This window comes from Trachurus trachurus (genome assembly GCF_905171665.1).
Source record: "Trachurus trachurus genome assembly, chromosome: 24".
Taxonomy (NCBI): Eukaryota; Metazoa; Chordata; class Actinopteri; order Carangiformes; family Carangidae; genus Trachurus; species Trachurus trachurus.
In genome coordinates, this window is record NC_139910.1 from 7,445,591 (window position 1) to 7,471,487 (window position 25,897).

The 25,897-nt window shown below is 41.4% G+C and overlaps 1 protein-coding gene and 1 long non-coding RNA gene across 4 annotated transcripts in view; one reads left to right on the forward strand and one right to left on the reverse strand.

The window, feature by feature from the left end:
• The window catches only part of tbc1d32 (TBC1 domain family, member 32), an 89,122-nt gene that overhangs the window by 52,386 nt on the left and 10,839 nt on the right, over positions 1-25,897 (reverse strand). For all 3 annotated transcript variants that reach the window (XM_084001295.1, XM_084001294.1, XM_084001293.1), the window contains 10 exons: positions 23,455-23,544; positions 22,395-22,537; positions 21,428-21,555; positions 20,426-20,627; positions 18,788-18,867; positions 17,594-17,732; positions 13,693-13,780; positions 12,503-12,621; positions 10,596-10,715; positions 10,215-10,303 (listed from right to left, as the gene is read on the reverse strand). In XM_084001295.1, the coding sequence (XP_083857421.1) occupies positions 10,215-10,303; positions 10,596-10,715; positions 12,503-12,621; positions 13,693-13,780; positions 17,594-17,732; positions 18,788-18,867; positions 20,426-20,627; positions 21,428-21,555; positions 22,395-22,537; positions 23,455-23,544 (1,198 nt within the window). The remainder of the gene's footprint in view (positions 1-10,214; positions 10,304-10,595; positions 10,716-12,502; positions 12,622-13,692; positions 13,781-17,593; positions 17,733-18,787; positions 18,868-20,425; positions 20,628-21,427; positions 21,556-22,394; positions 22,538-23,454; positions 23,545-25,897) is intronic.
• LOC311007918 overlaps positions 1,110-25,897 on the forward strand; it is a 62,230-nt gene continuing 37,442 nt past the window's right edge. The window contains exon 1 of the long non-coding RNA XR_014596444.1: positions 1,110-1,266. This is a non-coding gene — a long non-coding RNA (uncharacterized lncRNA). The remainder of the gene's footprint in view (positions 1,267-25,897) is intronic.

Here is a 25,897-nt window from a genome sequence, read left to right on the forward strand (position 1 = left end):
TTCTATATCAATGCTATTTAGTGTATTGTGATATGATTGTGTATGAATCAAACAAACAGGATATACGTAAATGCAATTCGAGCCTTTATGCTTGGCCAGGCGAATACAATCTTCACCCACTCACATGAGAGTGGTATTGACCTTCTTAATCTAACTGGACCCAGAACCCGGGGCTGGTTCATTTATCCGTCCAGCCTCACAGTTGTTGTCAACACACAAACACAGATGCTTGGAATATTGTGTGACCATCAGAAATTTGATTATGTTCTTTCCAGAAATGGCTAATTGCCTTTTACCCCCCCAAGGCGAGCCCGTCTAAAGTGACACATTTCTTCACTGACTGGGCCATTATTCAGCTAACAGGCAGGCGGCAAAGCAACGTAACACGGTTATATTAGGATGACTCAACCACTTCTGTCTGAGCTGAATCAATAGTGTTGTCTCTGACCTTCCTCTGGAATCTAATGCAGATAGTCTGACGTTTAAAGTCATTCAAGGTTTTAAATCAGCCTCATACAGCTTTACATACATACATTGCTTACTGGTATTCGTAAGTAATCAAAAACAACAAATGAACAGAAATGTCAAGTCTATTTTTGAACACTTAAAATACTTTTTTTAAAATGGCCACTTGTATCCCAGTTTTACAAAATGTCATTTCAATTTCTATTCGTACATTTATGTGCATGCGTTGTGTCTTGTGAGTCCTTGGGAAAAAACGCCTCTCCTTTCAAGCAGCTGCTTCGTTTCCTGATGTGCTGGGCAGTTGCTCGGACTGCGGTTTGATTGACAGCTCTACTCACTCCGCCTGACAGCAGCACAGCAAGAGGCTGAGAGTCTGTCAGGCCTTCTGACCTCGCCCAGTTTGAGACAATGAACTAGAGAACCAGGACATGCCTCCAACCCTGTAGCCAGCGGGTGGTGGTTCATTGGAAGGATTATCTTTATCATAAGTTCATCGGCTGATTTCCTTTTCTCTTTTCTTTATTTTTTTTAAACTTAAAGGGATACTTCAACATTTTGGCAAATTGGCCCCTTGCCATAATCCCTATAGCAGTAGGTACGTTACCTTTATTTGTCTGTGCAAGCTATTTTTAGAACGGCGGAGCAGAGCCGCGAGCTGCTCAGAGCTACGCTACGGAGGCTCATGGGATTTCTTGGTTTCCCTCATCAAACTCATCAAATACACTATCCAACAACTCCCAAACTCTCTGGTGGACAAGTTGTGACCTGCACATTCACCACGCTATGAGATGATAACAGAACGTTACCAGACAGAGTTGTTTTAGAGGTAAATACAGAGACTGCTTGCTGAAAAACTGCCCCGGAAGGCAACGCGCATCAGCGGTTTTGCATGAATTTACCTCTAAAACAACTCTGTCTGGTAACGTTCTGTTATTATCTCATAGCGTGGTGAATGTGCAGGTCACAACTTGTCCACCAGAGCGTTTTGGAGTTGTTGGATTGTGTATTTGATGAGTTTGATGAGGGAAACCAAGAAATCCCATGAGCCTCCGTAGCGTAGCTCTGAGCAGCTCACGGCTCTGCTCCGCCGTTCTAGAAATAGCTTGCACCGACAATTAAACGTAACAAACCTACTGCTATGACTATAGGGATTATGGCAAGGGGCCAATTTGCCAAAATGTTGAACTATCCCTTTAAACTTAATCAATTGCTTGAGTAAATCACTATCATAATTATTTCAAGCTGAAATGATCAAACAGCCTCTTTTCTTCAAGCCGAAGTCAAAACATTCAGATATTGTTGTTGGACGCCGACGATTCATCAGTTCCTCATCAAAACTGTTGCAAATTCATTTTTGCTATCAACAAATCAATTGATTGGCTGTTTCATCTTGATTTACTTGTTAATTTCAGACACTGTTGGGTTGCAGACCACCGCTGCTTTAATAACATAACCTCTGACTGAACTCCGCTCGCTGCCAGAATTCATTTCTATTCCGTTTTTGTCACGAATGGACAAATTTGTTCATAAGTCCAATCGTTTGCCTCTGAGCAAAGTGTTACTGTAAATGCGCTCGGTGGATGACAAGACACAATAAACTGCCTACTTAGCTCCACGGGAGGCCAAACACCCTGATGTGGGTAATGTGCACACGCTAATTAACGGCACAAAGTAGGACAGTGGGGCAGCGGCGCTAAACCGGCATAAGCTGCAGTCTGAAACAGAAAGTCGATGACCACATTCAGTCAGAGTGATTGGAGATTATTTCCTGCCTGAAGTCAAGTGTCCTATTTATGAATAAAGACATTTATATTCAAATTTGGACACAGAGGAAGAAAGACGGAGAAACGCCGGGGCTGGGAGGTGGAGATTACAGTACAGAAGCCCGGCTGCGATCCATCACCTCCAGAATCCGACTTGTTATTCGTGGCCGACCAGGAATATCCCTCACTCCATCTTTGACGTTGACGGACAAGCGGCGAAACGCCCATTTATGACAGATGATTATGAGCCGGCACGCATCAGGAGACTTGAGTTTAAACCAATTAAAACCCCAAGAGTAATTTTCTTGCCAGAATGACCGACGATCATTACCACTGATTGATTAGCCACGCTCTATGTGAGACGCAAATGGTCAATAATTTTGTTGGGTTGTACAGCAGGCAGTTGGGAGATCATTTAGAAGTTGTAGTGATGATGGGAATGTTTATAATTGATTCATCATAAAATCTATTAATAACCAGACTCGTGAAGAGAAAATCTGTGGAAATGTGAACCTATGGAATTAATTTCCATAAGTTTGTGGAAACGCCAAAACAGAGATAAACTGTTTTTCCTGTTCAAACTGGTGCACCACCACTCTGCTCAATGAAAACAAGTGCTTTGAGTTAATGATCTGCACATATCAAGGTGGCAGCGTGAAAAGCCCGGAGGCGATGCGTCGTCAAAGCTCGATTAGAAGCTTCATTTGGGGCCTCGGCAGAGTCGGCAACAACATGCAGATCCCACCAACGCCATGAAACTTCACTATACGGTGGGGAATCTCTGCTTTTTAATCTGTCGTTACTGAGCCTGAAACAACAGAAAAGTAATGAGCTTGGCTTGTTTCGTCCACCTCGGGCTGCTTTGCTTTCACATACCGACTTGTTTGATGCCATGAAATGTTTATGATCTTTTATTTATTACTAATCTATTTAGATCTTGTTTACTTTGAACAGTTGAACAAAAAAAAAAGCTCTCTGACCTGATACAAAGACTTTTCTCTGGTCCTATTAAAGGGATACTTCACCCAAAATTGATCATTCACATTCCGTGTTTACATCATACATCCAATGGTTAAATATGGCTAAAAACAGAGATCGCATTCATTTTTTCTGAACAACTTTTTCATGTGGCGGCTTCAGGACACTTGGATCAGTACAGACGAGCAGTATGGAGGTATCTGGATGTTTCATAGTGTGTGTTTTGGACGATTCAAAAGTGAACTCTATCTGCCGCCATTATATGAAAATCCGTTGCCAGCCGGACCCCCCCTGGAACTCCTAAAGAGTTTTAATAACTCTGAAAGTTCTCCAAACCCTTCCTTGGCATGACGGTGAGTAGAAAATTGGTGAATTATTGATTTTGGGTGAAGTATCCCTTTAAGTCTGTGCAGTACATGTTCAGTTCTCATCTGTAAGGATGTCACCTTGACCTGAAAAGCTCTGGACTGTCCTGCAGCACAAACATAATCCTCATCATCTCTGGATTGCAGATGGAAGAAGCACTACAGCGAGTGTTGATATTTAGAGCGATGGCAACTCTGGTCTTATGATCATATTACTAAAAATGTGCAGCAGCAGCAGCAGCAGCAGCAGCAGCAGCAGCAGCAGCAGCAGAAGATACACACTCAAAGTGTTCGGAGCCATCAACAGAAGTGGAAGCAGAGTGTCGGCATCCAAACAATTTACACAGGGGGCAAAAAAAAAAGGACGATGAGGGGGAGGAGGAGGAGGAGGAGGAAGGGTGCCATGACAACAAAGAGGCTTTTAGCAACAAGGGAAGGGGGCTGAGGCATTTTGGCTCATTAGCTTGTGAAGATCAAGAGGGGGTGGAAATTGTGCCTCCGTTTTTTTTCCCTTGTTCAAACGGGCCCTGCACTCGAGAAACGCTCAGTTTGTGTTTGTTTGATTAGATTTGGGCTGAATATGATAGAAAAGGTCAGAAATGTTTGGGGATATTAACGTGGTGAGAGTGGAAGCCAAGGCTGAGTTCAAATGGCTTCATGGAAACCTCTTACGGCAGCCAACTGCAGGATCGCTCCAATTTCATGAAAATTGTAATAACTCAAATAAAAAAAATCTGTTGGCTGCTTCAAGGATAAATAAATTCAACAATATTTTCATTTTTGTAACAATTTTTTATAGCAACAAATCCCTCGAAAAGATTAAAAACAACTCTAAATTTGGCCAAATGAATATTTAAAATCCACCATGCAACTAAACTATAAACAGAGCCATCTATCTGTTTATACGCCGTGTACACTCACTTATCACTTATAATTGTTTATTGCACCAATATGACTCATCATTATCCTTGTTTCATTGCTCTTATGTGACATCTGATATTATGTTTCTACAACATAAGCAATATATTATTTTATTGCTGCTTTTATTGCACTAACATTATGAGTATTATATAATAATCATCGTAACATGTACAGCTCAATTTGGTCTTTATATATTATTATTATTGTATAATCAGTACCATAATGTTTACAGCTTGTGTTACTTTTTTCATATTTAATTTCCTCTATTGTGACTCTGCTTCTCTACTGTACATGCTTCTGCAAATTGCCTCTGGGGAACAAATAAACTGTTCTGAATTGAACTGAATTGAAAACTAACAAGTGCCTCAGAGCTCCATTGTTGTCCAAAAACAATTAAAAACACAACATAATTGACCCACACAGTGTCGCTGGTTGACATGCCCGGTCACGGTCACAGCGGTTTATTTTGAGTCAATTCCAGATCCACCAGCCCGCTGCTATAAATGCTTACTGTGCATTAAAAGTGCAGCTGAAGAGAGAGATAGAGAGAGACCATCAAATGCACTATTCTGCTGTTTGAGTCATGTTTTCTGAGAGCCACTCTGAGCCACTACACGTCTGTCTGTGATCCATTTTTAAACATTCATGTCCACGGTAGGAACTGGTGGACTTGGAGTAAAGCTGGAAAGTATGAGATTTGTTAACAAAATGAAGAAAAAAAGAGAATAAACTGAATAACACCATTTTCAACAAGCACCACATCTCATAAAATACAAGCACCTTGCTGGCAGGGAACAAATCTGCAGCTAATAAATATGGAGAGTCCATTGGTTGAAAAATACCAGCGAGTAGCTAATTTCCCATCTTTTTAAAGTCCTGTTTTTGCTCAAATCCTGGTGCTGTGTGTTCTGCATTTTTTTTAAATCATTATTATTATTCTCCATCCCATCTACCATGGCCTCTAAAGAAATATCACACAAAGGGGCAGCGTGTGGTTGTCTGACCTCGAGCCGAGATGAGTTTCTGCTTCTCGTCTAAAGGTGAACACAGAGAGTCTGTCCGTGACGGGATTCATTTTTAAACAAGTTTTACTGTACAGTATGTCTCACAATGTGAGAACATAACAGTCTTCTAAATAACTGCATCTTTCTCTACCTCCCAGTGATGGATTCACAAAGAACACTGGCTCTCTTAATCAGACGGCAGTTGTTTTCCAGGTGTAATTGGCTTCTCCTTCTCCTTCTACATCTCAGTGAAAAATGTAAAAACATGTGCAGCTCCGAGCATCTGGTGAGAGTATGGAGTCAATTATAATTAAATGTTAATGCTACCTGTAATTGCGCCTTATACAAATGATCCCGTGTCAAATAAACAAGCAGAAGAAGAATGGCACACAGAGAAGCTGTGAGAAGAAACAGGAGCAGGTGTTCCTGATGCATGGGTGGGATAATAATAATAATAATATTATTATCTACAGGAGGGGGAAAGATCACAGAGGGAACAATACCTTGTATAAGTGCAAAAATGTTTTCTTAGATTTCTTTATTATCACAGTTATGTGGTTGTTTGACTTGTGTAGGTTGGATTGTTCTTGTTTTCTACTTAGCTGCAGTGATTTGTTGTTGCTCCGATATACAGTGTGCAGCTTTTTGTACTAACAAAGCAGTTTGGCTTGAATATCAGGAGGGAATCTGTTCCTCTCCTTGTAGACAGTCACAGGAAAATAAATGAAGGCGATAAAAGTCTTCGCTTTATAATTAAACACTGTGATGAATGAGTTCACCCGGGCTCTGCAACTGTGAAAAACAGTAAAGCATATTAATGAGTTCTGTTGTGTGTTAATGTTAAAAACCACGCTACTACTTCTACTTTTTGAATTCTTTTGTTTTTTTTCCCGCCCCACATTTCCAGTGAACAGCCGGCTTCCACAGCAGGACGATGATCCGAAAGCAGATCTTTAAAAAAAATCCCAACTGTGAGCTCCTTCGGGAAACACAAGCTCAATTTTTTTGGAACGGGAACACAGTTTTACCCGACCTGAACGTTATTGGAAATCTGTGGGTTGATCTAAAAATATCTCAGAACTTGACGTGATCTGCAGCTGAGAGACGCTCTATTCTGAGGAGGTTTCACCCAACGTGATTGCGAGCTGTGATGTCTGCCAAAAGAGGGGTGGGGGGTGGTACCAAGTAGCAGCTTAGATTTAAACTTCTATACATGGAAGACCATTTATATTACAGCCATCAGGCTTTTTAACTCTTCTGCAATCAGCTGAAAGACAAATGACTTTCCCTTTGGGGATTAATAAAGTCATTCTTATCTTGTTTTACATGAAACTATTTTAAGTTTTAAACAACTTTTTCTTTACATCTGAGGAGAGGCTGTTCATGTGTGAGCTTGCTGCTGTGATTTCTCTTCAAAGATCAACATACTTTTAGTTAGTTTGTTCGTTTGTCATGTGTTTGTCTGTTTGTTTTTATTTTAATGCTCTTTATTTTCACTATGTCTTGTTGTTAGTTGTTTGCTTGTCTTTGTTTGTTTGATCTATTTATCTATCTATCACAATGAGCTATTGCTTCAGCCTACACCTTTTGGTTGCATGTATTACTGACCAATCTATGCATTTTGTCAGTCTATTCTTTTTTTAATCGACCAAATGATAAATAAACTAAACTAACTAAACTAAACTACTTTTCCGATTTTCCGAGGACTTTACTGACCTTATAACTGCAGGGGGCGCTGTTCTCCACCACATATGAATCAGGCCAGAGTTTAAACCATGGTATGATTACCGTAATCAGACTAGAGCCTTACAGCAGAGAGAAAAGCCCCATGCTGCAGCTGGTACAGTATGTAAGAATCCAGTGTAACATGACAGTGGCACCATGATGAACACTTCATAATGCAACGTATCTGCGTGTCGGTGTGTTTCAAACATCCTGCGCCTGAATGAGCGCGCTTGGCTCTGCTCCCTGTGATGGTGTGGCGTGTTAAACTGCTGCATGTTTTACTGGTCTGTGGTGAAGACTCCACTCCACAGCATCGTGACAAAAACAAGTTGAGCCTGTGAAGTGATGTTCACAAATGATTCTACAAAAAAAAAAAAAGACTTTGGAGCTGTTAATCAGCTTGTGTAAAAAAAAACAAAAAAAAAACAGTTAAATAAATGACGCTGATCTGATCCACTCCCACCCTCCAGCTGTAGAGGCATCAGTCTGAGGTGATGGATGGAAAACAATCGTTCTTCTCTCACTTTGTGCATCACTCTGTACAGTATGTGCTGTGAATGAAGAGATTGAACTATAAAATTCACATCCATAAGATTTTCATCATATTTTTATGTCACATTCTTCCATGCATGCACCACTCAGGAGTTAGCGATGATAGTTGTGAGTTGTTGTTTTATGTTGCAGCATCATCCAACAAAGCAGATGAAGCCAATACTGATTTAAGAACCGGCCACCAGCTTTTTATGTCTTTATTTTTATCATTATAGTTGTTGGACATATTGTTGATTAATCAGTGAGTGTCATGTCCTTGTGTGTAGTTGTTGCTTTAGGGATGATACTTCCCTCTGGGATCAATAAAGCACTGTCTCTATACCATGCTGTCATCTCCCCTCAGGCAGAGCATGATCAGAAAATCTAATCAAAACAAGCTGCATTGCATTGTGGGTGATGCAAATTTAAAAAGCTTCAGCATCTTTTGGGTTCAACTGTTGGTGGACATGATGGCCATGTGGCTGTGTGTTGAACAGCAGCTCCTACATTACATGTATGTAACAACTAGGGCTGCCCCCAAATAGTCGACCAAGCACTGGTCGACCAAAAAATCATTAGCCGACCAAAATTTCATTGGTCGATTGGTCGCAGGAAAAAAAAAAAAAAACCATTTGGAGCCGTGTCTTGTCAAAATTAAGCCAACATCAATGACTGAACTGTATAGGAAAGGTTATGGGGCTTTTATTTTGAAGGGCCAGATACAGGAAGTGACGTGACACTTTTTTTTTTTTTACACTAGGCACGGCAGTCTCTCTCGTATCACCGCTGTCACCATTAGCGGTGCTGTCTGAGCCCCGGTCCCGTCCCACAGCGCTCACCGGCGGTCAGTCTCAGTGTCACGGAGCAGAGACATGATAGTCCCCGCTGCAGTCAGAGACCCTCACCCATAGACATATGTCTATGCCCGCACCGCTCCACGCCCCGGACCTCCACCCCCGCACCCCCGTCACACAGCCTGAGCTCAGTAACTTTTTACCGTCCACATCTACTGTGTTTATTGGTGATAAACGGGCATTCTGCCGGTAATAACGGTGAAACCCGACCGGCTTGTTGTTGAATCTCGGACCCAACACGGCCGGAGTCACGAGCATTAATTAATTAATTCTCAACCTGACCGCGGGCAAAAAAAAAAAAAAAAATTATAATTTTTTTTTTTTTTTTTTTTTTAAATTTTTTTTCCCCTCAAGGTGGGGGGTCGATTAGTCGACTAATCGCCATAAGTGACGACTACTGGTCGACCAACAAAATCTTTGGTCGGGGGCAGCCCTAGTAACAACTCTACAGTGAAGTCCGTTTGAACACCATCAGCTGTCATTTTGGCCAAAAACCTTGAGAATAAACTTTAGACAGGATGTTTAATTCACTTTTGTCCGCTGCGTTTTGAGATGCGCTGATGATTTTTAATGATGTTTGGGTGACTGTACTTTTTGTATTTTGTATTTTTGGCTTTTGTTATTTGTTTTCATGCTGTCTGGGTTTAGATGAGCCAAACTCTCCAAGCAAGAAAAAAAAAAAAAAAAAAAACCCACCATAAATCAGCACGTACTGTAACCTTCACAAGTAGACATCACCGCGTTAACAGCCATTAGTTGACTTAACATATTTATTCCGAAAGTTGTCACTTTGTGGTCGTCGTATTAAGGCGGTAAGACTCGACTGATAGTAAAATGCAACATTTAGCACATTTAGCTTCCTGCAGAGTTAAAGTCTTTCCCTTAATCCGTCAGTCTGGGTGGTAAATGAACAGAGCCTCTTGTTCCTTTCACTTAGTTTCTGGATGTTAATAGGAGTGGGCTGACTGACAGGCACACAGAGTGAGTCAGCGTGGCTCCAAACAAGTCAAAGCTATTGTGATTCAGAAAAGCAAATGAATGCACAGCAGCAGTCACCAGAGCTCTGCAGCACACACACACACACACACAAACACTACACAACACAGTCATTTCAAAACTGGAGCGCATAAACTTTAACAACAAACCTCAGCTGTAAGGTTACCTAACCTTTAACTGCAGTAGACCGATATGATTACATCCTTCATAGGACAGAATGAGGGCATTAACTTGAACCTCTGAACTCAATCAAACCTTCAATCAAAACTAAAATAGTTCTTCACCTCCATCACTGCCCTAACTCACTTGTTAGGATGTCTGTTCTCCATAAATACAGACGTACACGCTCATATACGCACATTCACACTCGGTACAGCCGAGCTTATTTCTCTCTTATCCACAGAAATCCTTTTCATCAGCCTTTCAGTGCTGGGTAATCAAAGTATAAAGAACCATGTCAGTCTGCTGCTGCTGGAGGCTCAAGTGTGGATGTATGTGTGTGTATGTGTGAGTGTGTGTGTGTGTGTAGTCACCAAGGTGCTAATCCGATATTGTGTGCTTCCCCACTGATGTTTAGTAATACGGCGAAGAAAGCATCAGTCACTCACTCACCTCAGGCCGAATGTGTGAGACTGCTCATAGTAGAAGAGGGAGTGAATCTTTGCATCTGAATTCACAGCAATCAGCCTGTCAATCAAATCCTGCAAAAAAAAAAAAAAAAAGTAGAAAGTAAAAATGAGAGGCTGTGAAACAGGGAGACGGCGGTTATGGTGCAAAACGAAAACAGCGCGGATATTTACAACGTGTAAAGAAGAAAGTGTACGTCAGCCTCAGTATATTGAGGCTTTAGGAGGTTAAAAGAAAAACAAATGCATGGGGGAGGTGGTTGAAGGTGAAATTAAAAAGTGCAAACATGCCCTCCAATGGCCGAGGGAGGAACTGCATGAGATCTGAGCTGCTACAGTGTAAAGAAAAAAAAAAAATACAACTTACAGGTATGGAGGTGGGCATTTCCCTCAGGGTGTATTCACTCTTGTTCGCTAAAGGCTGTCGGCCCAGCAGCTCCCACACCGACTGGGAGGAGGACAGCAGGTTGACCAAGGACAGGAAGGACTGGAGGGGACAAAGAGACAGAAAGACAAAGACAGCAGGGTTATAGAAATCAATAGTGGGAAAAAAATTGCTGCAAAGAGTGTGACTGCGGATTTAATCTGTGTCATTATTCATTACTAAGCAATGTGTATTAGAAATACTCATTATGGGACTGGTTATGAAAACTATAAAAGCAGTTTGTGGCATTGGTCCAATGACGTGCATAGCTATAAATATAACCCTTTAAATAAAGTACAAGTACTAAAGAGATCCTATGATAGAAGAAAATGTTAATTAGCCTGTTGAAGTTAATGCACAGAACTCCACTGTGTATTTTGTCCTTGATTTAAAAAAAAAAAAAAAAGTAATTGATGCAAAAAACCAAAGCAAACATGAAAATGAAAAATACAAAGATGGGCGCACGCTTTTACAGCATCAAATTACATCTCCACATGTGAACATAACACATAACACAGAAGTCCTTCTGTGCTCATTACTGCATCAAGGCAAACAGGGAAATACAAAACACACAGGCATCAAAGGAAAGAAAGGAAGGATGACCACACACATGAACACATACCGTACATTGAAAAACAAAATCACATTTCAAAAGAGCTTAAAAAGGAACACGCTTTAATGTAAAAACATGTACACAGACCCAGGATCAGATGAAATATTGACATCTTTCATCTGCTCTTGGCTGTATAATGTGTCAAAGGTGCGTTACGGACTTCTACATGTTTTATAGTCTGCTTGTGTTTTTTTAATGTGAGATGAATCCAACTGAGAGAAAGGTGAAGATCCGACCCCTCCCAAAAAAAAGAGAGAAAAAAATCCATGCTACGTGTTCAGTTTGTTTTGTCTCACAGAGGTCAAGGCAGAAAACCTCACATAAACATTTAATGGCACTTTTTTTTATGTGTGTGTGTGTGTGTGTTTGCAGCACAGGCTCAGGCCCAGGCTCCTCTGCCGAGCGCTGGCAGCGGGGATGGACCGGGAGGTCTGAGAGCATGTATGTAACCTGGCAGCTGACCCACTGATAAGGCCGGCTTTAAGGTCTCTGGTGGCAGGGCACAGTTGACACTTCACTGGTTGTCTGTATTCACTTGGCTAGTTTCATTGAGAGAAAGAGAGAGAGAAAGAGAGAGAGAGACGACCTGGCTCCTGTCAGAGGCCGGCATCTCACACACACATACATACACAAAAACGGTACTCGTGCTTCGAATTGAATTCTCATCCTGTCCTGGACTGAACCTGGAAATGCTGCCTAAAACTTTAGACTGAGACTTTAGAAAAAACTACTATAGAACAAGTACAATATAAATGTTAGATTATTTAAATCAGATCAAGAAATGCAGCTTTAAAGGGGAACTATGCAAGTTGGACATGTACATTTGTTTTCAATGAAGCCGACGAGAAGGCAATCGCATGAAGCGCTGTCTGCCGAGGTGGATGAGGTTAACAAGAGATTATGGATTACAGTGCGTGTTTGTGTCGCGGTGCCGTAAAAGCAGTCCATGTTTCTCGCCAGACGGGATCTGGGACGCCGGGTCAGAGCCGTTGATCTTGCGAGGTTGGTTTTCGACCAAGAGACACTCAGACGGTTGAAGTCAAGTTAAGTCGTTTAACGATCACAATTACTCTGAAGCTGTTTTAGTTAAAAAGTAATAGAAGTTAAGTTAAGTCCTGTGTATTTGTTTTGCATGTAGACAAAGATCATACCTGATTTTAACTCATAATATATCATCATAAAAAGTCATTCATACACACACACACACACACACACACACACACACACTGACACACACCTTGTGGCAGCTCCTGTCGATGGGCTCCATGGGTGTGGGTTTGGGATGGACCACCCTCATATCTTCACTTCCACACTCCAGAGTCGACCACAGCTCCATCACCAGCGCCCGCACGAAACCTGCAACACAACATCAAGCCGCTGGTTTCAACACCTTAAAGTTGTGATTTAAAGGGATACTTCACCAGTTTTCTACTCACCGTCATGCCAAGGAAGGGCTTGGAGAACTTTCTGAGTCTGAGTCATCCAACGCATTTCATATAATGGCGGCAGATAGAGTTCACTTTTGAATCGTCCAAAAGACACACTATGAAACATCCAGATACCTCCATACTGCTCGACTGTACTGACCCAAGTGTGTAGTAGTAGCTCCCAGTGGCTCTGTTGATGTTTGTGCGTGTGTGTTGGACGATTCAAAAGTGAGCTCTATCCGCCGCCATTATATGAAAATCTGTTGCCGGCCGGACCCCCCCTGGAGCTCCTAAAGCGTTTTGATAACTCTGAAAGTTCTCCAAACCCTTCCTTGGCATGACGGTGAGTAGAAAATTGGTGAATTATCGATTTTGAATGAAGTATCCCTTCAAAGCATGAAAAGATCTGACATTTCATCCTAAAAAAACTGATACTGGTTCCTGTTTGTTTACACAGTTTAATTTGGAAACTTTAAAAAGATTTTGTGACACACATGGCTTTGTTGGAGAACGAGAGCGAGGAACAATGTGGAATAATGTCCCCCAACCAGATTCAAACTATGCAAATTGCGATTATATGCCATACTGCTTAACTGCTGAGCTACCCAGATGACCTAAATATTACTATTCTACAATTACAAATCCATAATTCAATTTTACACTTCCACGCTTAGACACTGTAGAAACTATACGCTGCTATTTATAACTTTTACTACATCTACTGTATACCTCCTCTCCACCTGCAGTAGCATTATTATGTACATGATCTGTGACTCAGACTCTGACAGCAGCAACTTGACAATTAAACTCCTCTCTTGCTTTTTCCTCATCCATTTATTCCGACACAAACAATCTGCCAAAGATGTTCCTCTCCGGGCCGTTCAAAGCCTGTTTCACCTCGACTAGACAGCAACTTAGAAGACGAGCTTTAGGCGTCACAGGTGGCGAGTGTGTGTGTGTATGTATGCGTGTTTGTGTGTGTGTTTAAGCGCATTAGCACCTGAACAGTGCAGAGCCACCACCCCCGGAGCGGTCGCTGCCACCTGGGTCACCATCACCCCGTATCCAAACTTCTCACAGCGGCTCACCTGCAGAGACAGAAACACACAGACAGCCCATAATAATCCCCATATATATTTCACTTTCATCTTGGTTTAGTTAGAAATAAATGAAAGATTGAGAAACCGGATGGAAACATTAAAGATTAATGTAGAAAAACAGATGAGTTTAAGTTTGAATTTGAAGCGAACCGAGCTCTGTCTTGTCTTGAGAGAAATTTTTGACATTTGGGATTCAGTACACAAACTCTGCTATGACACCGGTAGAATCCTTAAAAAGCACAATAAAGCGCAGTTTTAGTTCACCGAGAAGGAATTAAGTTGCAAATTGATTTAGGAGCATGCAGACACACAAGTTATTATAACACAACATCAATCAAAAGTTGGACAAAATCTAATTTTATCCCAAATTAAAGTGTAAAGCAGAGAGAGGGGCGATTCCACAAGTGCACATAGTAAATTAAGGCCACGGAGAATTAGCAAAAGTTTGCAGCGAGACTGTGTGTGCATTTGCAATATGAATTATGGACAACACTAGATATGTAAGGGATATGTAGAGCGCAGAGGTTAATAAATCAAACCCAGAGTGCAACTAGCAGCATATTAACAGGCTGCAGGCTACAGGTGAATACTAAACACAGTCCTCAGGAAAAAAGGTGACAGGTGTTTTTTTTTCCAGGAGAAGCAACAAACACCCACAGAATGAATTAGAAAAACAGACGACATAGGCCAACAGAGGGTTTTGAGGGGGGGTTTTAAAAGATGCATTGTTGTTGTGCTGGATGGGGTGTTATGCAATACAAAAACCTAAAAATACAGCATGCATATTTTATGGCACATAGAAAAATTCGGTTTGTGCTGGAAAAATAGCTTTAAAAGTCCCGAACACTTGTAACTTTAACTGTAGATCTGCGATCTGACTAGAGAGACTCATTTTTCTTTTTCCCTCCTTATCAGAGATGAATCTTCAGATTTTAATATCTATTTATGATAACGATGGCCCTCTGTTTCTCTGAGCCAAAGTGGTTCACTTCACATTTTAATTCACTGTAAATAAATCTGCTGGATTGGCAACACTGCAAAAAATTTTCAAAAAAATAAAAAAAATAAAACCCCTGCTGTGGCTGTGGTGGTGTTGGTCGGCAGTAAGTCAAGCCAATGTGACAAAGGATCACCTGAACGGCGTATTACTTTGGCACATTGATAGCATCTAGAAGGATTAAAAACCCAGCCACTGCCAAACGGGCCCGGCTCTACGCAGGGGCAAGAGGGGGCAGTGCCCCCTCAAATAAATGTCTTGCCCCCTCAAATCCAAATTTTAGAAGTTGAGAAAGCACATTTTAATATACTCAACAAATGTGTATATTACCAAAGAGAAAGAAGTTAAGTTGGGGGTTCAGACATCCCTCTATCTAGACATGCCGGTAGTCCGACACTTTTTGATACCGCTATTCCGCGCGTCTCTTTTTTTTTCTTTTTCTTTTTCTTTTTTTTTTTTACAGCTGCGATACCCAGGCGCGTCTCTCTCTCTCTTTTCTTTTCAGCATGCCTATCACCGGTTTGATGAGGGAGTGATGTTCTTAATCTCAACAACTAAACTATCAAGTCACAAACAAAACTGACACACATGATAAACAAACAGAACTATGCTGCAGTTTGTTTGTCAAGTTAACCTGTCACCTTCAGCACCACGGACAGCGCCGCGGTTGAGCCGCGGAGCTGCAGCTGTGAGCGTCTGGGCTCTGGGCTTATGGCCTGGGGCCTCATTTATCAAAACTGTATAGCAGTGTAAAACTGCTGCTACTAAATGTTTTGCTTAGCCCTACGGCGAAAAGACACCCAAAATATTTACACCTTTTTCAGATCTATCAAACTGTGCGTGCACAACTCTCAGCAATTTCTCTTCGATAAATCAAACTGGATCCAAGAACGGTGCGCAGTTGCGCAAGTGAACGCACCTCCGTCCCCGGAATGCCTAGACACAACCATATATGGTCAGCACGTGCATATTAATTAGCCATGTGCTCTGTGGAGCGACAACAAAGTGACAACAAAGACAACGGGCGGGGGGAAGAAAGCGAGATAGCTACATGGCATCGGGCAATAAATCAGTCAGAAAAATGATCTTGCATTTTAACAAAGCTACAATAAAAACAAAAACCTCCCAAATCTCAACAAAAGGGAGCAGAAAGAAGAATAATCTTACTCTTAATATCTTAATCCTACAAATTGACAAAATTATCTGCAGTAGCACAAAAATCAGCTGAAAAAGGGACAGTGTTCTTTTCTAAAATGTTCTGTCCCCCCCCCCCCTCCTCTTCTCAGAGTACACCAGAATGCTTCACTCACATTTTAAAATCACAAAAATTTTCTGGGGGGATGCCCCCAGACCCCCCTACAGGTATTTAGCTACTCACCTTTTTCACCCCCTCTGGGTTTGCAATGCATCTTCAGGTATATGCACCCCCCCCCCCATAATGTGGCTCTTTGCATTACAACAGTCAAAAAATTTGGGCTCTAAGACCCTGGTTGGCCACCCTGACCCCCCCTAGTTGGACAGGTCTGAAGGTAGAGGCCTAAGACCCTGGTTGGCCACCCTGACCTAGTTGGACAGGTCTGAAGGTAGAGGCCTGACAAAGTGCAATCCACTTCTCCAGGTTGCCGTTGGACACATAGCCAACAACCCAATTCAATGAAGTTACTATAAGCACAGAGAAAGAAAAGTGCTGGAGCATGATGTGTTCACATGATGCCCCCTTCACATTTCTGACTGCCCCCTCATATATGCCTGCCTAGAACCGGCCCTGCTGCCAAAGTTAATTCTTGCGAGGCTTCCATAAAGGTGATGAAACGGTGCCATCCAACTACAGACAGGTGACAGACTAGATGAAAAACCGGAATAAAAGTGGAGTGGAGAAATATAACGAATGCAGATCAGATTAAACGGTTAATATTCAGTAATTCTCTGTGGCATGAGTAAAAAAAAAAAAAAAAAAAATGCTGAGTGTGCGCAGTTGATTCTGAAGTTTCTATCAAGAGGGAAAGATCTAAGTGACTTTTAAAGGAGGGTTCACTGGTGGGACACGAACGGTAGAAAGTCTGGTTGATGTTTCAACAGGAGCAGTGACTGAAGCAACGTCTGCATTTAGAGCTGTGTGGCAATGATCAAGGTCGGACAATGTGGTTGATGCTGCAGCATCTCTTCATCAGGAGTTGTAAAAGGTCAAACAACAGTCAACAATTACATAAAAAGGGATATTATACAAAAAAAAAAACTCATTATAATGATGAATGCACATATGAGAGTTTGGTGGTGTGATGGGGATCTTCTACTTCTACATTCAAGTCCAATACATTGTGAAAAAGAAAGAAAGTGGAGGTGGTAAGATAAACTTATCTTGGACGGCTCGCATTTTAACTGGGAATTGGCTCCTAGTGCTTTTAAAACTAAACGACTCTTGGCAGCATCTCGGGATCTTTAGCACCGGTATTTCACATTAGTTGCTGCAAAGTCAGCACTGTTTGGACCGGAGATTAAAAAGCTAGGAGGAGAGGAATATTAGTAGGGAAACTCCTCTCATTGCTCACGGCTGAGGCGCCCTCGAGCAGCAGGTCACTTAACCTCCCACGAGGCCTCGCAGTGACTAAACACATCACTGTAGTCACTGTGAGGCTGAGCACTTTCCAGGAGCTACTCTGTTGATGCTAAAGACAATTTGGCTCATCAAACATAAAGGCTGGTTATAAAGATTGGGGTTGAAAAAAAAGTTGGAAAGTTGGAAAAGTGAAGATGAAACGAAAACTGGAAGTGACTGCATTTGGACTTGAGTGTTTTGTTATCACCTGTAGTTTCTTAGTGAAGCGAGAGAACATGTGGGAGACACATTCGTTAATGGCTCCCGTCTGCTGCAGCAGCAGAAGGCCTTTGGGAGTTGCGGCGAAGTTCAGCAGGCTGTCCAACAGCGTTTCCTCCCAGAGGAGCCTGGGAGAACGTCAGTGAGAGAGACACAGTGAGCTGCAGTGAGAAATACAATGTTTGAATCACTGGAAGTGAATTGTATATTTCTGTTTTTACAACAACATCATTTTCTTTTGTTTAACAGTAATTCAGCCTGGATTTCCATAATGAATTTCCAAACACTGCTTCTTGGTAACTCATCACACTGATGGCAGGAAGTGGGATATTAATGAATTTAAAATGAAAACAAAGATCTTGTTTAATTTTCTGTGGCTGTGTTCCCAAAACACATCTAACACATGTGAAACACTGTTGACAAAAGCAACTCTCATACTGTGATGTCAGTAACTGCTTAAGCTAGCCTTAAGCCATCTCTTGTGGTGCAGTGTCATGATTTCTCTGCATCACACAAGTTTGTCTGCTTTAATAATTCAAACTTCTGCTTCTCTAATAGGCTACGGTTTCAGTAAACCTACTGTGTTATTCATTTTCTGAGCAGAGAACAAGTGAAACACTGAGTCTGGGAGTTCAGTTTGGGAGACAATCTCCTGAACTTTGTAGTTTCCTGTGGGTGGAGACGTCTGCTGCACATATACAACACCAGTTCAGTTTAGTTCATCTGTGCAAAAGGGCAAATGTGAAGTGTCTCATGGAGGAGGACACACCTCACTGTTATAAACTAGATATATATGGTCCCCTGGTAATCTACCAAACTGCTTCTGAACCCTAATTCAGCTTGAACACACTGTGACTGCTTATATAACGGGTACAAAGGCATGTTACAGTGAGACGATTGTTTTTGTATACATATTTTTGTTCTTTACGTTATCTATCACGTTAGATATGAGTCCATGTGTGTGTCTGTGTGTGTTTATAAGCTCGCTGCCATGTTTGACAAGGAGGAACAAGCCAACTGCTTAATATCCTGAGTTCCTACCAGATCCAAACAAACACAAATCTGTCTTTAAATACCCACGCTGAGCCGCCTGCTTTATAACCAATCACTACTTTAATTCCAGGGATTTGATTCACATACTCAAACTATGTGTGTGTTTGAGTGTGTGTGTGTGTAACCTCACATGCTCTGCAGTTCCTGGGTGGATGCTCCAGCAGACGCCCCCGGCACCGGAGTAGGAACCCTCTCTGACAAGGAACTGGTCTAGAAATAAAGAAGATTAGTTAAAGTATTACTTTTTTTTTTATCTCTTTGTGTAAATGAGAGTGTGATGAGCTCATCTCGGGGTTTTGGGCCAGAATTATTCATATCAAGCTGCTGGATCAGTGAGAGACTTGAAGCACTTCCCTTTGGACTCATTCTGAGTGCAAATGGGAAGTAGTTATATTTTAATGTTATTACTTACTTAACCTTGCTGTTTGTTTAGTGTTAGTTTAGAGTTTCACCGTGCTGTGCAAACTGTTGTACTGATGGTGTGCAATTAGACTTTATGTTTTCTCTGGATATTGTTAATATCTAGGATTAAATAAAAAGCAATAAGGAGGAAACACGAACATGTTTGGGTTTACATTTGTACAACATGATGAATCGGTGCAAACAAAGCGAGCCCAATAAAAACTACTCAAGTAAAATAAAATCTTCGTGACTCGACCAGATTACATATTAATACATGATAATACATCACATATTAATATTCTAGTTTTATAAACCATTTAACACCATCAGATAGCCACCATCAGCTCTTTAACTGTTTTTCTCCACACCTTAGGAGCCATGTTTGTGTCTTTATACAGGAGGTGGGCCGAGGTCAGGGTTGTAGTGAATCTTACACAACGAAGAGAGATATGGGCTTGGATCAGATACAGAACATATTGTCCGACTGTGTCTGTGCAGTACGTGCAAGACGATGATTAATATTTAAACGCAGATAAAGTCCGAAGGAAGTGAGGAGGGGAAAATGCCGACTGATGCCAGGAAGTTAATTTTTGACATGTGTGTGTTTTGGATAAGAGCGAGGTGAGACGTGCAGGTATAGGGCCGCTCGCTAAAGTGACAAACTTCTACCACTAAGATGTTCATGTCATCTCCTGCTCAGCAGCAGCAGGGTCACTGCAGCTTTTATATAGCATTCATCTGTAGCTGCACTAGCTTGGAGTTCATTTTGGTTTTGGTTGCACATTCAATTGCGTTTTTGTTTTCAGTTTGATTTCATTCGTTTTTTTCAGTTTTGTTTTTGCAGAGCAGACGGCACCACTGAAGGAATTCTGCCTCTGATGCTTTGTTATGACAGAAGCAGCATGCTAAACTAAAGGAAGCAGATTACAATGGTTGGTTAAACCCCCCCTCCCCTCCTCCATTTGCAAGAAATCGTGATGCTTTTCTTTGCTGTGGTGCATGAATAAAGAGAGAGCTCTGCATTCATCATACAAATGAAACATGACAGGAGTGTTGGAGCCAGTGAAACTGATCATTAGATGTAGACCACCCTCCATTAGATAGGGAGTCAGATATGAAGTTTTCAGCTTTCTCTGTATTTATACAATCTGCTTGGAATAAACAAGCAATTTAAAACAGCAGTAGCAATATTATGACGCTAAATTGTTTTCCAATGTGTTTAATGAACATATTTGTTGTTTTTTGTGTCTCAAATACTTTTAAACTGTGAACTTGGCCGGAATTTAGGAAAGAAAAGCAAAAAAAACACCCATATATTAAGAAGGATTAAAGATTAAAGCTATTTGGTATGTCGGATCAGTCATACCTTTTTCCATGCAGCGGCTATAGCCTTGTGCAGGCCGTAGGGTCGGAGGACCTGCAGACCCTCGCAGGTGTGGTACATCTGCCTACACACGAAGATGAACGCTCCACATAACGCATGGGATGCGTCAGATTCACCCGACGATGACAGCTCCTTCTCCAGCAGCCGCAGGGTGAACTGCACAATGACGAGAGCAGCAGAGGTTCTGCAGGAGAGAGAGATATAATGGACAAAGTGAAAGACTTTTTTATAGGTAGAACGAACTGTTAGGCTACAAAAAAAAAAAAAAACCACAGTGCAGTCCTGATCTCAATCTGTGACTTTCATTGTCTAGGTTTGAGGAGTTATGGTGGAGTTAAAGTCATTTCTCTTCCCAGTTTGTCAGTGTTTTTAATGGAAGATGTTCCAGTGCAGCATTTCTCTTTTTTATTTTTCCATATTTTAAATTCAGCTCAGTCTGTGTTGTCAGTCATAACTTAATTTCTCCAGTAAAAAAAAAAAAAAAAAAAAACACTGATTGAGATCCCCAGTGTGTTCATTAGCACAGTATGGTCGGAGGTTACATACATACAGAACTGACTGGCACTGTGAAGTGCGTTAGTCAAAACCGTGTCCATATCTGGTCGTAGCCTTGGAGAGGCAGGGTATTATTTCTAATTCACAACAACAGGCTGAGGTCAACATCATGGTCAGCCAATTAAAACAGAATAGCAAACTAACCTGGATACTCCGAGTGACCCTGGCTAACTTGCAGAAAACATACTTCTCTGAGTCGTTGCTGCTGCTCCACTTGAGCTGATCAGATATAATCACTCTGACTGACAAAAGCAGAAACATCCTCGGGTCTAATCTGCTCTCTGTGCAGAACCAGAAGGATTGGTTATGCAAACTTGAAGCTCTATTGAAGTGTTGTGGTTCAGTCGGGGAGACTGTAATTTATTCATTACTATCAAGAATACAGAATGACAGTGTGTGTTTAATCACCGTTCAATCACAGCGTCTTACCTCTCACCGTGGGCCACGAGGAGATTCTTCTCGTACAAGAAGAGAGCTAATCCTCTGTCGGTGTTTGCGATGCGAGCCAGAACGTCGGCGATGAGAGTCAGCGTTGCCGCGGGAGACTTTAATTTGGCCTGCAGACCGAGGAGAGTAAACAGACGAAATTACCCAACACAACTTCAGACACGGGGGGTGTGTGTGGGGGGGGGTCCCAGGAGGGGGGAGCAGATATTGAAAACTGAAATGACACCACTGATGGAAATGAGAAAAGGGCCTATTTCATTTTCATAAGCGACGGTTTCACAGTTTCAAAAAAGTTTGTGAAAAGGCAGACGAGGGACTGTCACAGACGCTCTTACAGTATGTGTCCTTCTAATTTAATATCTGTAACGAACACATGGAATAATGATACAAACTCTCATAGTCACAGATATCTTTCAATCTGACCATCGAACTTTAATCTAGCAGGTTGAAAAAGTTCCTGAAACACAATAGACCATTAGAATAAGACTAAATACCATTATTATAAGTAGGGCTGTTAGAGTTAACACAATAATTACACTTTATGCAAATTCCTTTTAATGCCACTTTTTTCTCTGACATGCAATTAATGCAATTAGTGAAAAAATTAAATAAAATCCAAACGGCAAGTTCAGCCTGAGTTACCACTGATGTATGTTTAGCCCTTTATTAAAGACTAGAAAAACTAGATCCCTATAAGGTACATTTTGAACAAATAAAAATGTGAGTTTAATTTGTAATTAATTGTGATTAACTATGGAGGCTCATGCAATTAACAAATGACTTTTTTATATTAGTCTTAACATTTAAAGTCGGCTTCTGTCTAATTGTATTCTATTTCAATTGTCTTTGTTGCCATGATTAGTTGTACGGTTAATGTTTCCTTGATTAGTGAAAAATGAGTTAAATTTGTGTGTGTGTGTTTGTGTGTGTGTGTGTGTGAGTGTGTGACCTGCTGTCCACTGAGCAGAGCTAGAACCGGAGCCAGCAGCGTCTCTATGACAGCGGCCTGGTAGAGACACTCTGCAGCACACTCGCTCCTCTCACACAGCATCCACAGCGCCTCCATCACCAGGCCGCTGGGCGACAGGGAGTCTGAACACACAAACAAATACACACATCAACCTTTTTTTTTTTCTCTTCTTCTTCTTTTCAAACTCAGCGGCGGTGCATGTGTATTCATTCATTCAGTGATATTTATATCCTTTGAGACTGACGGGGAACAAGCAGCACGACGTGTTTACTGTCAGTCAGGATCCTGGGAATCTAATCTGGTCAAAGTAGCTTTAAGCAGAGCAGAGCAGAGCTGCTGCTTCTGTGCATTTGGTGTTAATTTCCTTATTTGTAGGCTTCATGTGGGGGAGAAATTTACATGATTTACCCTTTTGATCTATGCAAATATTAAATAGGATGATTAAGAACACATATTTACACAGTGTAGTCTTGTATAACCAATCTTAGATAAGATTCAGTAATGTTCAATACCTCAATTCTTAAAACAAGTTGAATACATTTATTATCTGTAGTTGAACTTAAGGAAAAAAGAGAAAGGACGATACTATTACTCAGATATTATCAAATATGTGTCACTCTCGCTACGTGCAGCATGTGATCTTCATCAAACTTCCAGTGAAATATTATATAAAACAGATCTCTGACTTGCTGGGCGTGACTCACTGCAGCAGCCAGAGGAGACGATCCCCAGACAAAGTCAAGGTGGGGAACATATTGATCACCGGCCGCTGCGAGCGAAATTCACGAGAACGAACGAGGCAATAAAGCAAAGGGCTTGAAGGAGACGACCCGTAGTACCGCATGACTCGGTACAAGGTTAAGAGATAAAAGATATGGTCTGAGGAATGCTGCTCCGCCTCACAGGGAGGGCCACCGTGTTCCCAGATTCCAGACTTTAAAGTCGGGGGAAAGCAGATAGGAGGAAATGCTGAAACCACTGACGCTGTTTATGTTAGTGTGTGTGAGTGTGTGTGTGTGTGAGGGTGTGTGAGATTCACCTGTGTGTGACGCATCACTGCGCGGGGGCTTGGGGTGTTGGTACATGATGTAAATCAGCGTGACAACCAGGTCCGTCAGGCTGACTGGCTCTGAAAACACACATACATACACACACACACACGCACACACACATGACGAGTAAATGAGTATATGATCCTGGTGATTCAGAGCTGAGGCAGAAACATTAAACATAATAGTTACAGCTGTACTGAGGAGGAAATCAAAGTTTTGGCAGCCATGGAGACAAGGGGGTGTGTGATTCTCAAGAACTATCACAATAATTACAATCTATTTCCTGGACAGGTTTCTACTAACTTACAATGTATTTCTCCTTTTTTCCACATTTTCCACTATTTTCTGAAAGTTTCTAAAAGTATCAAAGCATCAGAAAACCAGGTCAAGACCATCATTGTGGTAGGATGGTGGATTCCTGCTGTGGCTGTAACGTTACTGAAAACAAATACATTATTACATCACAAACTAAAAACACTGTATGTCTGTTGTACAGTATATGACATTTTGTACATAAAGCTCTTGCTGTATATGACGTAGCTCTTTGTTCATACTACGCATTATTAATTTCTACATATTTCTTCTCATTTGTAAATACTTTTTCTCAAGTTATGTGAATATTTACTCAAATCGTTTCAATTTTATTCTCTTATTTTACTATTTAAATTGTGTCTTAATGCATGCTGCTGCTGTAAAATAACAATTTACCAGCCTTAATCTTAAAAAGTAAAGTCTGAACTGCTAAAACTGTGTCAAGTTACCAAAATAGATATTTCTTGGCCCAGTTCTGATGTTTCATCTGATGAGTGACTTGTTCAGTGGTGGTCGTGTTAGATCCTTCCTTGCCATGGCCATGTCTCTGAGCACTGAACACCTTGTACTTCTGGACACTCAGATGGCACTGGAGGATGATGGGTTCCTGGTAGCTTCACGTTTAACTATTTTCAAGTCTTTAGCCGTTATTTGCGTCCTTTTATCTCCACACATTTCTTGCGACCATTTTGACTACTGTACTGCATGTGCAACAAAACATTTGATTTTTCAGTGATCACGCTCCAATAATTAAAAAAAATGTTTTGCTACTTTTAAGAGCGCTGCATCTGTCTGAGAGGCATTTTACAATTTTTGACTTTTCAGAGTCTGTTAAATCTCTTTTTTGGCCCATTCTGTCAGAGGTAAAGAAGTTGCCTAATAATTATTCACACCTTAAAGCAGATATCAGCTTCGCGGCCGTTTCGGCTAATGCTGCGTTCAAGGCAGGCTTTTGAAACCGTAAATTACAGCTTCAAGTCACAACTACGACTTGGTAGCGTTCCAGGTAACCCGTAGCTCGTGTTTTTACCATCCTGTTGTCTGTGAAAGTTCCCTATAACGGCCACTCGTAACTTCCGACCCGTGAACTCGTACCAGATCGAACTGGTATGACTTCACAGGAAGGAAAAACACAAAGTACGAGTTTCTTTGAACACACCATGAGTTAGCAGCCCCCGCCCTTGTCAGGCATCAATTGGTCCTCGTGCTACGTCACCACATTCACGCGCATCCCTTGGCTGCACACACAGCCCTTCATGCCGTTCTCTCTCCTCATTGGATAACACTTGTATCCCACAAGGAAAATTTTCTCCTCGGGTTACAGCAGAGCAGAGTGACGGAGAGACTCGTGTTTAGGCTGAAATACTTCATGTAAGTGATTGCTGACGGAAAATAGGACTATTTAGGACTTATATTAACAAAAACATTCCACTGATATCTGCTTTAATATAGGATGTTAATCACTTTGACCACAACCTCATAATGCGTAAATCCAACAAATATTCAAGCTTATACAGGTTGAAGTTGAAAAATATGCATAAAAATGACATTAAGGTCAAAATACTCACTTGCCTAATAATTGTGCACATAGTGTATAATATAAAACACTGCTGCTCTAAATGTGGCAAACAAAACTGACACAGTAGTGATAAAATCGTAAATAAATTGGGAAAAAAGAAGAACCTAAAAGTGCAATTTATTAAAAATAGAGGCCTGTTATGTAATAGACTTCCAAATACAGTAGCTGCTGACCACAGGTCAATTAGTTTGTGACTGCAATAGAAACTGGTCGAGAAAGTGACGAATGCTATGACACATACGACGGGTGAGAGTCTGACTTTGGCCACTCTGAGGTGTGGAGAGACTCATCAGTGAGTCTCCACCTCCTCCAGATGGATATCAAATATTCCAGCGTCACTGAGTTTATTGTCTCCAGACTCACCTAGACGGAGAATGAGTAATGGCTAATTAAAGAAGGTTAAGTGCAGCGACAGCAGACGATGAGTCTCCTTTAAAGGTCTGACCAAGCATCAATAACGTTACATAACTTTATCAGTGATTAAGGTGGGGTTAGGTGGGGTGGACAGGGGGGAAATCATTACGCAGGAGAATTGCAGG